Below are 13422 nucleotides of genomic sequence, written 5' to 3' on the forward strand. Positions count from 1 at the left end.
AGGATTTCATGATCTACACATTGATGCAGGTGGTTTGAGATCTTTGTTTCTGAATTTTTCTGCAACTCCAAAATCTCAAATTTTTCCACTTAAAATGCTTGGTACAAGCTCATCCGGACTCGAAATCAGGTTCCATTTTTTTTGAAAGTGCATTTTTTTTTGTCTACTTTCCAGATTTGCAATCTCATTATAGGTTTTGTGGACAAAAATACTACTTTCAAAAATAGGCCCTAAATTGGCAAGTGGCTACCAAGTGCCTAAATCATTCATTAGGGGGGGTTCTTTGATTCTTTGGAGGTTTCATTAATTAGTTCATCATGGAAGAGGATGATTTGATCTATTTGCACCCAAACAACTATCAAGAATGGAGTCAAATAGCTATCAAATATCTTAGTCAACACAATGCACTACCATATGTGAGAGGACTTGACTATGATATTGAGACTTTTGACTTCATTACTCGTGTTCTCTTTCTATATACAAATATGGACATTCTGGATTCACTTATTGACCTTAAGGAAACTGATCCATATGTTCATTGGATGTATCTTTGGGAGACCTATGGAGATCCAAACATTCCTCCATTCCCAAAAGATCTCATTCCTCCAATTACAGCTGACTCCTCTTCAGATGAGATCACACCTCCAGTTCCTGTTGCTCCTACTGATCATGTTCTAGCCACAGATGCTTCAAATTTAGTGTAGCAGGATACTTTATGTCTTCCTACTCTACCTTCATGCGACGACTTCCTTTTTGCCCTTGCAGGCCTTTTCATGGAGTCTCACATTGAAAATGTGGGAGACATTATTGATGACATCCGTCTTCTCTTTGAGGCGGATATTCCATCCTTTGCCGCAGTGATAGATTCATGTACTTCAGCACTGCAGGGTACTCATGGTCTTCTAGGTGATGATTTCTTGCCAGACATTTCAACTCTATTCTTGGAGTCACACACAACAGATATGGGAGACTTTCATGATGATTTATCGCTTCTCTTTGCTGAGGCAGATTCTTCTACAGTTATTGCACATTCTCTACATGATCAATTCTTCTAGATTGGCATGATTGTGGATTCTTATGTACAACATCTGCAGGAGATCTCTTTCATATTTGAGAAGACTATTGTTTTCCTGAAGAAAGTTCTACCACACTCCTTGCACTTCTCTTCAGCAGTTTTGGAGGAAGCCATCATCCGTATCGACACAGGGACTTTTGGACAGGTTTCAATGATACCATTCATCATAAAGATTTCTTCTCCATATAGGGGATGTATCTCACGGGTACCCTTGCATTTGTTTCTTCCAAAGGGAAGGAATATCATTCAAAGGTCATGGATCAGCTTCTACATCGGAGCATTTCTCACTGATTGGCACACTACTTTTAAGGGGGGGGACCACCTTGTCTCCTCCTTTTTGGGGGGGACTTTTTCCTCTTACGGAGTTTTGTCCTTCTCACATTTCTTTCTTGTTTATACTCGATGTATCTCGTAATAGGGGGGTCTTGATTACTCCATCCATCCATGCATCCTCTTTCATCTCTCTTTTTGGGGGAGGGTTTTTCCCATGAGGTTTTCCCTCTTTCTCCGCTTTATGAGAGATTTGCATCTTCATTATGTACATGGGTACCTAACATGGCCTAGTAGCTGAGACCCATTTTGCATCTTCATCCTAATTTTGTAAGCTTAAGGGCATTCCCCTAAGTTTCACTTAAGGGGGGGTGTTGGTGTAAATAAGTATTTACTTATTACACTTACTTAAGTTTACTTAGGTTAATGCATTATTTATTTATTTTATTTGTGAGACACTTAGGAGTATGTGCACTCTTGTGAGTTGTCATGATGACATCATAGGGGTCCGCACCTCTTTTAAGCACATGTTGTCTACAACATAGGAATCTTCTACACACATATGACACTTTGTCACTCTTATCCATTCATCTAGAATGTTGGATAAGGTGCTTAGTTGTCTTATCTTCTGGTTGTTTCTAGAGACATTCTAGGTGCTTCCTGAGAGGCCTTTATATACAGGCACTCCTAGTGTGTTTGAACATCACATTATGAACAGAGCAATGTATTCGGACATACTCTGATTAATTGATCATATCCATTTTTGGTCTACAGTTGTGCTTGTGTTTGAGTTCTTAATTCTTGGGTTAATCTTGCCTTTAGGCAAATTCTTACAAATGGCTTATTATAAAGTTATAATTTAACTTTATAATTTCTCTTAATTTGGGAGTTGAGTTATCATTGAAAAGTGTCATTTATTAATTAGTTAAGCCAAATCAAGTGAGAGAATTTAGAGGAAGCTTCTAATTAATGTTGTGTGGTGAAGCTTCTTGAGTGAAGTTACATTTTGGCAACAAAAAAGAATTTGAAGGTTATAAATACAAGCTCATTTGTTGAGAAAAGTAGGCTTGGATATTTTATTTGCTTTGTTGCCTTTGTGGATTTTTCTGAGGTTCTGAATTTTGATGCCCTTGTTGAAGTATAAGGGTTTTGATGCTAAAAGGTGGTTTTTAATTCACAGCTGAGGTATTGTGAATTAGTTTTTGAGAATTGTTTTGAATCACTGCTGAAGTATAGTGATTTAATTATATTTTCGAATATTGGTTGGGTTTTCTCTACTGTATTCTCTATGGTTGAGGAGTGATTGTTGGTTGGAATAATTCAGCATCTTCTCTTATTGTATTGACTGTGGCTGAGAGGGCAATTCTATCTTGGAGAGTGGTAATTTATAACTTTGATTTCTGGTAATTTCTGATTTGGATTTCTCAAGGATGGACATTTGTGATTTTGCTGGTGATAAATTTTTAAAGTGATTGCAAACGGGAATTGTCTGAAGCATACTAAGTTAATGAATAAATTCAGAATTTGTTGTGAGTCATCTATTGTTTCAGATTTAAATGTGCAAATTCACATGGCAGATTTATATACTAGTGTTTGATATTTATTTGAGCAATGTATAAGGCTAAGGTCAAATGAATTTGTGAACAATTGTTGCATTTTCTAATACCATGTTTTGGAATTTTAAATACCATATATTCAGTGATAATTGGGTTGTCTGCCAAGTGTTTGTTGAAATGTCAAATGTTTGAATAAGTAGTATTGCTAGAAGTATAACCAAATAGGGTTATTACAGATTTTGAGTTCTTGTTTGGAAAATGGCTTAAATATAAGCATTAACTAATGGACAAGCAAAAAATACAAGTTCCAAAAGCTTTTTTCTTTCTTGTGTGATGTAATGAGCCTTGCTCAAACTGACCACAATTTTCCCTAATTGCTATTTATAATTTCATCAAATAGTTTATATGCAACCTTGTAGCTTGCTAATGTAGTGTTTCAGTCTGAAGTAGCTTGATAGAAATGGATGCTAAGACTGATTTAAATACCCCTACAATGCCCACAATCTGATCTACATGCAAATATGCAATTCTTTTTGGATTTTTATGCAAATATATGGGAAATTATGTATGCAAAGACAAGCTACAGCAAATAGACATTTTATAAAATACCTGTCATGCATCATATCATTTGCAATTTCGTTTGCAAGAGTACCTATTGAAATCAGCTACTTATATCTCCATTATCATGAATACTTCAATACAATATTAATATCAAATAGCCAAGACTCTTGGCAGATACATATGAATTAATGATTAAATATGATGCAGACTATCACCTACAGCCGTACCCCTAATTATGCAGCTAAATGTCATCTAACATGCATGAAAATGACAAAAGAACCTGTTTTAGGAGCCGCCTTGCATTCCCAATAAAGAAGCAGCGAATATTCCGAAAGTTGAAGACCATATGCAACCGACACGAATTTCTGAAGAAGTCGTCCCTGTTCAGATCTGGAGTGTGGAAATAAAATAATCTAAGCAACTTCCCAGCCTCCAATAACTCCTAACACATTCAGCATAACCCTAGGAATGATGCGCCCCAATCTCCAATGAAAATCGATGCAAGTATGAGCTCTAGCGAATGAAAAGAAGTCTCTAATGGTGTCCCTGTTGCTTCAGACTTAGCATCAGAAAATTTTTCAATAGAAATCTGGTTCTCCTCTTTAAATAATCGATGCCTCCAATAATATTCTTCAATGCTAATAGTCTCCAATTTAATGATCTTCAAAATTGGCCTTAGGCCACAGATTTCTGCCCTAATGAAGTGACTGAAATATCACCTCCAATCTGCGATAATTCAGGTGATATTTCACACCCTCAAAATTGCTATCAATGGGAGTTTTCGTTCCCAAAGACAAGTTGATTATTAGTAGACCACTTGGCTTCACAAATACTCAAGAAGAAATCAGCAATTATCAACATCAAATCTGCCTAGTGAGAATGAATCCCAGGATGCCTATTTATTCTTTTTTCTCCACTTCCTCCAGAAACTTCTAGAACATTATTTTATTTTATTTATAATTCAAGTCACTTTATTAAATTAATTAAATATAAAGTTACTTTTTAATATTTATTTATTTGATAACTTTATAAATAATTAACTTAATACCACTTATTTATTTAATTAAAATAATTAATTAGTTATCCTCATAAAATATTCATTATTTTGGACAACTTAATTAATTAAATTAATTAAATTAAATTACCTCCAAAACGGAGACATTACATGTGATCACAAAATACAACCCTAAGTTTACTTGCCAAGTAGTCAACTGATTTTTACTAGATTTTCTAGTCTAAACTAATTAATATTTATTTGTTACGATTCTCAATATGGCTTGACCAACTACATTAGAAACCAACTCCACTCCCCCCAAAATAAAAATAAAAATAAATAAATAAATAAATATATAATAATAATAATAAAATAATAGTCTTCTTCTATATGACAAAACAAAGTAGAGATCGATTACTAAAAGCAATTACAAAGTAGGAGGGTGAGAAGACATCTCTGGTTGAGTGGAATATGTCAATACATAGATGATGGTGGTAGAGAATGGGTGAAGATATTGCACCTCCTCTGTGCAGATCTTAAAATCCCATTCAATGATCAACTGTCATTCCTTCAACCCCTTCACCATGAGGTGTTCCATTGTCTATTCTAGTTTGGCTACCTTAGCCTAATTGATTCTCCTCTACTGGTTGTTGACCTAGCTAAGCTATTTGTGAATCACACTTGGCTAACTACTTTTATTGCCCATCCACAGTCACCTCCATCACTACTTTCCACTTACATTCAGCAATGGTTAGTTGAGTCTATTATTCACATTTCTCCTTAAAGTATCATATGATTCAAACCAACTCTAAGTCAACACTTTCAAGTTTCAACCTATTGAAGTGTCCTATTTGTGGCCTCTTTTGTCCCCTCTAGAGTGGTTGTTGTCTATCGTAGTCTATAGGATATCTCCCTATGATACTCTTTCATATGCTAGAGTATAGTAAGGATTCTACCATGCATTCCATTTATGGTGTCTCAGTATCATCCACATGTGGTAGGTCTTGATGGGTGCAATGTTTCCATCATGGCTAACATGTCCATGCTTGGTCATCCCCAAGTGAAACATTGAGAGAACTCTCCTTGCATGAATACTAGGAGCCTTTCAACCTTTCTTGTAACCAAGGGAACATGATTCACATCCATTTGGAGGTATAGTTCTCCACCCTCATGTGTCACTAATTTGATAATACTCTCCTCATGTGTCAAACCCTGCCCAAAAATGCACTTGATGAGTTTTTCCTTGTGCTGGTAAGAAACCTTGGTAGGTTTTCCTTTGTAGCTCCTCATTAAAGATATTTTGAACACCCTTGTAAAATTTGTGGGCTTGTAAAAGATTGTGATCTGGTCCCCCTATAATCAATGGTGGTTTGGCAAGTTACTCTATTGTATTGTATCATTGTTGTGTATAAATATCGTTTGAACTTCGAAGTCCCTCAAGTTAAGAACAGAAGTTGCACGACTTTATCTACCGCTGAATGGTGTAGTGAAACTTTCAGTAGGTGATCATCCTACACAATTAGCCACCATCTCCTACACTCACTTCCCATCAATTTTCCCCATACTAATGAATCTATTGAAATGATGTCATTGCTTTTTGGATTTCTCGCTGGAATCTGAGGTTGGAAAGGTTTCTTTACTTTGCTTCTTTTTGTCATTACCCAAACTTGTATGGTTGGAAATGAATAATGATTCTTTCGAAATGCTTTCAGTTTATAATGCCTTCTCAAACCTTTATAATAATTGTTGCTGTAAGACTGAGTTCATAGATTGAGAAGTGCACTAGAGAGGACTAGTTGTATGGAAAAATATGATATGGTTTAGATACTACCATATTATATCTTTTCTAAAGATGTACTTTCCATACATGGCATTGATGGTTTCATGCCATACAATGTTAATATGAAAATACCATACCAAAGATTTCTTACTACTCTATTTGCTTGTTTGTATACCAGGAGCTTTCCATACCCACAAAGTTACCCTTGGTTGTTGTGTGATATTCCCAATCTTCCATATAGGTCATACAAAGCGAAGAGAATGACATATGCATAGTCAAGAGAAGTTGTACAAATTTAAGATAATGCTCCAAACACCCCCATAAATTGGACCAAATTGTTGTATGGTGTCAAACTAAATTAGAGCCAAATTGCTGCACTAATTTACATGCTTTCCCAAATTTCTATGTTAATATATCATATGAGATGTACCAAGAACAAAAGATATACGGATTTTGGAGGTTGTCAAACCTTAAGATATTGATATGTTGCAAATTGTGTAGTGGTAAGAGACTGTAAGGGTCATATGGTATGGTATAGAAGGGTTCATTTGGTTGGAAAGAAAAACAGCCACTAGTTATGTTGAAATCCTCTTACCAAGAGTGACAATTGATATTGTCAAGAGCTAACTTGCCAAAAAATGTGAAAACACCTCTAAGAGTGAATTATAAACTAGTCAAAAGTGAGAAGAGACCTTTATGTTTTTCATTTTTGAAATTCTCCTCTTTAATTTTATAATTATCTTTTGGTATTTTTATTACCATCCAAACATTATAGTATTTAATTTGGCCTCTTTGATAATTTTTACTTTTCTAACTTGAATAAAAAGTCTCTTTTTGCTCATTATGCCAAATTTTGTTCCCTTTAATTTAATATTGCTTGGCCTTAGCACTCCATAATGTTCTTCCCCTTAATTTTGAATTTTCTTACCATTGTTTACTTTTTAGCAAATATTTTTCTTTTTCCTCCTCTTCCGTCGTTTGACAATCTGCCTTTTATTCTTGTGGCATACCTCCATCAATACGTGTATGATAACTTCCTATAGCAATATCTTTATAAATATTACCTTGACTTTCAATTTTGGCCTCTAATTCAATTTTGTAATAGAGTAAACAAGAATGTAATTTACATAACATGGAACATCAAGTTATATGCAATATATACATGACGAAATGACAGCCAATCTCCAACACATACAAAATGAGCACATTAATTGGTTAAGATTACCAATCATCAAAAGTTATCGAAACATGCTTTACTTGCCAAGTAGTTGATTAATTTTTAACAAATTTTTCTTCTCTCAGCTAGCTAATATTGACTTTCTAACATATTCGGCATATTCAGCTGACTACACCAGCCTAATATGGAAATTGAAACAAGGATGTTGCAAATTTTGAGGACCCACATGCACATGTTGGGCAATGCTCTCTGCCTCAACCTTTCTTTACATTTGTTTATTCTATTTTACCTTTTTTTGGTTTTCACACCACATATTATAGTGGTATAGCCTTGGAATTATCACTTCATTTATTAAGCTAAATTTGCAATAAGGTTTCTTTTTGTGTATCACTGTATCGAAGGATCTAAGAGGACAAACTTGTTGAGCTCATTTATTGGAACTTATTGTGTATGACTGGAAAGTTAACTAAATGAAATTGTAATGTTCCGTTGTCCGACTAACCCTCAGGAATAGGTTTGTCCATGTATGAACCTAGCGAATGCTAGAATCAAACTCGACCAAACGTGCACGGGTCATAGTGGCCATATAGGGAAACCTGGATAGGCCGTATGGTATCTTCTTGGTGATGCTGTGGAGGCCGTATGGTATGGAAGATTGTGAGGAGGGTGAACAGGCAGGCCGTACGTGGAGCAACAAATGCTAATTCTATATGATATAAATGGAGGCTGTACGGTAGATCTTGGTGGCCATACAGTTGGAATTGGAGGTTGTATGGTCGGGCTAGAGGTTGTTGCCAAAGAGGACCGTACAGGGGTGATGTACAAGTCTTGGGGTGTACGGTTGTGCAGACAAATGGTAGAAGGGAGTGTACGGATAGTGTGACAATATGGCTGCAAAGAGATTTAATGCAGATAAACACATAATCATTGCTAGAGATTGAATTACCCAACACAAGAGAGTTGATCAATTTAAACACAGTTATTTCTCCAATTCGCAATATGATGGTGCTTTGATTTGCCAGATCCGAGCGAAGTATTACAAGTGATGGAATAGGGTGAGGGTTGAATCCCACCGAAATTGCAAGAGCCAAGTAGGGAAGATCTTTCACTTCCAAAATGACGAACAATCCAAAACTCCCACAGGAATTTGCAGTACAAAGAAAATAATCCAAATTGCATACCAACTACTACCTACATGTTGTGCTTAAATACCGGTCGGGGAACTTTCCGAGGGTTTACAAAGATAGCTGACAACCACACTTACTTATGGAAACAATAAAATAAAAATGGGTCCAAGATATACTAAATCAATCGGAACCACAAAATACAAATATTATTAACTTGGGCCCAATATTAGTTAATTAAAGTAACTAATTAAAAGCCCTTTTGTTATATTATTTATATTCTTGGACTAGTTAATTAATTAATTAAATTAAATTATTACATTCAAATTTGGGAACATGACAGACATTTTTTTAAATTTCTCCACAACAGAGTTGTATCCAAAGCCATATATTCACCAAGACACAAGGGCATTTAACAAACCGCAAGATAATCTTCATATCACATATGTGTTAAATATATCTGTTTATCAGAATATACATCACTTTCAAATATATCTCTTAATATTTATCCTCAAAATATAAAATTTATGCAGATTTTTTGGTATGCTGAAACATGAACATTCATAATTTACATTTATTTCTACTTATATGCAGCTAAAGTCTGAGTAGAACAGTGAATTTTCTTGCTTAACTCTTTAACTGCAGTGTTGATGTTGATGAAAACGATAGAAGGAGCAACAGTCCACTAGTGCTTGCTATTGGATCTCAAGGTTATGCTGTCCATGTCTTCGTCAATGATCATTTTGCAGGTAAACTGGAAACACTTTAGATTGAACCATTACAGTGTTTACTTGTAATGCAAACTGCTAAATTGTACTTATGAACAAAGCATGGCACAAATCTATTGTAGTCCTTTTTCATGTAAAACCTTACTATTACTGAAGAAAGTCAAGATTTTCTCTTGTGTGATGAGGATTTGCAGTTTAAGATTATTACAGTTCAACATAAGTCTAATAAAAGATACACCTATGAGACCTAGGATTTATAGATTGTAAAGTTGTAGAAATTCATAATCACCCACAATATTCAGCATACCAGCTATAATTAGATATTTGCAAACTGCACACGATGGATTGTGTGACAACTCTCAGATTCTATTGTTAATGCAGAAAGCTTGAACTTTATGCCTTTGTTTATTCACTGTTTAATATTGTGTCTTATGAACTACTTTTAGGGAATTTTTGAGTGCATGTACGTTACATATTTTCCTTATACTTGGTGTCAATATGTGTATGAATATTAAAGGTTATATGAGAAATTATAAACTTTACTTATCTCGTTGCTTTAGTTTATTAACACATATTCATTTGATGGTTTGGAGTGCAAATGGCATGGTTTATGATATAATGTCTTTAAATTTTTGACTCCAGAATTACAAATAAATTGTTAAATTCTTTTTTCAAGGGGATAAAAATTTATTAATCACAAGAAGCTATTAGAAAGCAAGACAAGCATGCCGGCTCAAAAGCCACTAGACACACAGGCTCAAGACTGTAAACTAGTCAAGACTCAATCTCTGAGAACACTCTCGTGTCCCCTGTAACAAGATCCTCTAAAATCTGTGAATACTCCAAAAATAAGAGACTCTACTACCTAACACTCCACATTTCCATAAATTGTTCAATACATCACAATTTCATGATAACTTTGTTGGCTAAATATTTGGCAAGCAACTTAACAACCACTTGCAAAATGGTAATTTTAGATGTATACTCGAGATTTAATCTCTCCTCTGCAAAATAGGGGAGGTGCCTTTCTCATCACCATTTTATTCAAAAAGCACTTAGCTAGAAATTAAAATAGGATAGGATAAAAGATCAATCCTCTTTTTTCAGGAATGATACACAAACTTCATCGAATTATCGATACAAAACCTTCGACTAATAAGAACAAGTTGCAGAAATATCAATAGACGGCCTATTTAATTTTAAAAAATCAACAATATACCAGTCCTCTTCTAACTAGACAGTTACACAAGCCCAAAACTTTATGATTTTATAACAGAAAAATACAGCATATCAATATGATGCACTTATAAATTAGCATGAACTACATAAGCACAGTCTTGGAACTTCTTCCTATCAATTTTTTTTAACTATCTCTAATTTAATCCTCCAAATTTGTAGCCCAATGTCTAGAAGAAATCAGATTAAACTTCTTTGACAATAATGTAATAACCCCAATAGGTTATAACTTCTTCCAACACCAAAAATCTTTATACTTCAGTTGTTTGACATTTCGTCAAACACTTTGCAAGCAAGGGTCCTCTGACTGATATAACTTTTCAGATTGCTGCAGTGATTCTTGTTTGGATTTGCCTCAAAGAGAATGCTTACAAAAGACTCCAAATTGTCTAAACAATGACCTAACATAAATATGCAACTAATTTTGGCAATAGTGAATGCATATATGAGTTCTAATCATGAAAATGATCACCTACAGCCAACTGGTATTTTAACAAACAATTGGTATGCAAGCTAACTGGCTGATAAAAAAGGATATATTAACACTCAAAGACAACTATTAATGACCAGCAATTGTATCTCCTTAATTGAGAATGAGTATCCAATACAATATTCATACTAAGTTAGCCAAGACTCTTGGCATTTACACAGATATCAAAATATGATGATTGCTGGTAAAGTAATATGCACCTACAGCTGCCAATGAAAACTAATGCAATACTAAATATCTAACTTCAATACTCCCCTACGGCAGTACGCTATTCACATGCATGATTAAATACAACTAAAACCATGGATTGCTGATACCATTGTGAGAAATGTAAAAATGAATGATGTATCTATTAATGAATGATAGGTCTGATATGAAATGACAGTTACAACAGCACTCTATAGTGAAAGGCAACTATGAAAATACACATCAGACCTGGCATATGAAGTCGCCTTAGAGAATAGATGTATTGCAATACCACTGAACAGAAAATAACCTCCTCAAGTGCCCAAGTCGTGCCTCTCTAGCTGCCGCCCCTGATTGTAGATGGCTGTAATAATTTTCTTTGCTTTTTCGAATTTGCTTTTTCGGATTGCTTTTTTCGGATTACTTTTTTCAGACTGTTTTTTCGGACTACTTTTTGTGCCTGCTTTTTCGGCCTGATTTTTTTGGATTGCTTTTTCGGCCTAGTTTTTTCGAACTGCTTTTCGGCTTGCTTTTTCGAACTACTTTTTCTGCCTGCTTTTTGTACTCAAATATTTTTTCTCAATGTAGCACAAATAGAAGACTAAAGTATCTTCCTCCCAGCTGCAATAATTCAAGTGATATTTCATACCCTCAAAATTGCGTATCAATTGAGAGTTTTCGTTCTCAATGGCCAGTTGTGACTATTGCAGAAACCCTAAGCTCCACAATGCACATCAACAAACATCAACATCAACAACAACAATCTGAATGATTAGAATGAAGCCCGGGGTGCCTATTTATTCTTTTTCCTCCACTTTCTCCAAAAGCTTCTAGAACATTATTTTATTTTATCTATTAAGTGACTTTATAAAATATTATATAATTCAAGTCACTTTATAAAATTAATTAAATATAAAGTTATCTTTTAATATTTATTTATTTGATAACTTTATAAATAATTAACTTAATACCACTTATTTAATTAAAATAATTAATTAGTCATCCTCATAAAATATTCATTATTTTGGACAACCTAATTAATTAAATTAATTAAATCAAATTGCCTCCAAAATGGGGACATGACAAATAATCTCACAAGAATCTTGTGTATACTCAAAAAACAAATGTCACTATGACTTAGGAACACAACAATCATATAACAAAGTTTCAACACAAATTTTGAAAACTCTATGCTTTTTATATTTCTTGAGAATCCAATTACAAGTGTACAACACAAAGTCTTTCTCACTGTAAATTTGAGCAGAATTTTCTTGCATGCAAAAAAAAAGTAAAAGATTACATAGAGCACCCTGCTATATATAGGTGAGGGTCTGGGAGCGAATAGTGTGAGAAGTCCAACAACAATTTTTCTATAGTTGACTTATTCAATACGACAAGTCCTATTGTATTTTGACTTGTAATGTGATTACATGTAATTACAAGTTACGACTTCACAAGTGATATGATCACCTACAGTTACAACTTTTGACATTATATGTTATTCATCAAAAGTAAATTACAAGTGCATGATTGAAAACTAAGCTACGTGTATAATAGTACACCACTTTATTATATCATCCTCTATCATGTCTTCACACGTCTATAGGACATTAATACTTGGAATCTTTTGGTCGGTGAAGACCTTTCATCTTGGGACAGTAACTTGCATCCTTGATTGTTCATCATCACTGTAGCTTTCATTAGAAAAACATCCTTTCAAAATTTTGTGAACATCTTTGTTTTGAAAGCATTTATTGCCATTGAACATAAATCACAGGAAAATCTCATCCACAAGGAGTCTTCATGTTGTCCTCTTGCAAATTGTCTCCTCATATTCATGATTAATGGATTGTCTTCTCATATTGATCAGCATTACTTTTTTGTATGATTTCCATCTACTAATATAAATTTGCTCACTACACCTGGTTTTAATGTGAAGGTGTCAAATGCTTCATTGTCTCTTTTCATTGTTTTATTATCATTCTCCTTATTGACACTTCTTTACAAGTGACACAACATCTAGACTTGGCATTTGACTTTATGAGTTTTCTTTGTCATTTGCTATGTTAAAATCAAGAAAACACCAATGGTCTGCCATAGGTTCAATCTCATTGTGTTTGTTGTCATGCGTCTCTAGAATTTGAAGGCTTTCATACCATTCTCAATCAATGTTGTTCAACCATGCCATTCGATAATGACTGTCTTTTGATCTGCATTAGTACCAAAAGTTCCTCCTTTCCAAGAA

General features: G+C 34.3%; 2 protein-coding genes across 5 annotated transcripts in view; one reads left to right on the forward strand and one right to left on the reverse strand.

Moving 5' to 3' along the window:
• LOC149554923 (beta-galactosidase 1-like) overlaps positions 1-13422 on the forward strand; it is a 404510-nt gene that overhangs the window by 273910 nt on the left and 117178 nt on the right. For all 4 annotated transcript variants that reach the window (XM_089828928.1, XM_089828927.1, XM_089828926.1 and 1 more), the window contains one exon: positions 9183-9286. In XM_089828928.1, the coding sequence (XP_089685054.1) occupies positions 9183-9286 (104 nt within the window). The remainder of the gene's footprint in view (positions 1-9182; positions 9287-13422) is intronic.
• LOC149554924 (uncharacterized) overlaps positions 1-13422 on the reverse strand; it is a 76196-nt gene that overhangs the window by 7906 nt on the left and 54868 nt on the right. The gene's annotated exons all lie outside the window — the stretch shown is intronic.

Source organism: Cupressus sempervirens, chromosome 5 (assembly GCF_028749045.1).
Source record: "Cupressus sempervirens isolate cs-2001-9-10 chromosome 5, ASM2874904v1, whole genome shotgun sequence".
In the NCBI taxonomy this organism is placed as follows: Eukaryota; Viridiplantae; Streptophyta; class Pinopsida; order Cupressales; family Cupressaceae; genus Cupressus; species Cupressus sempervirens.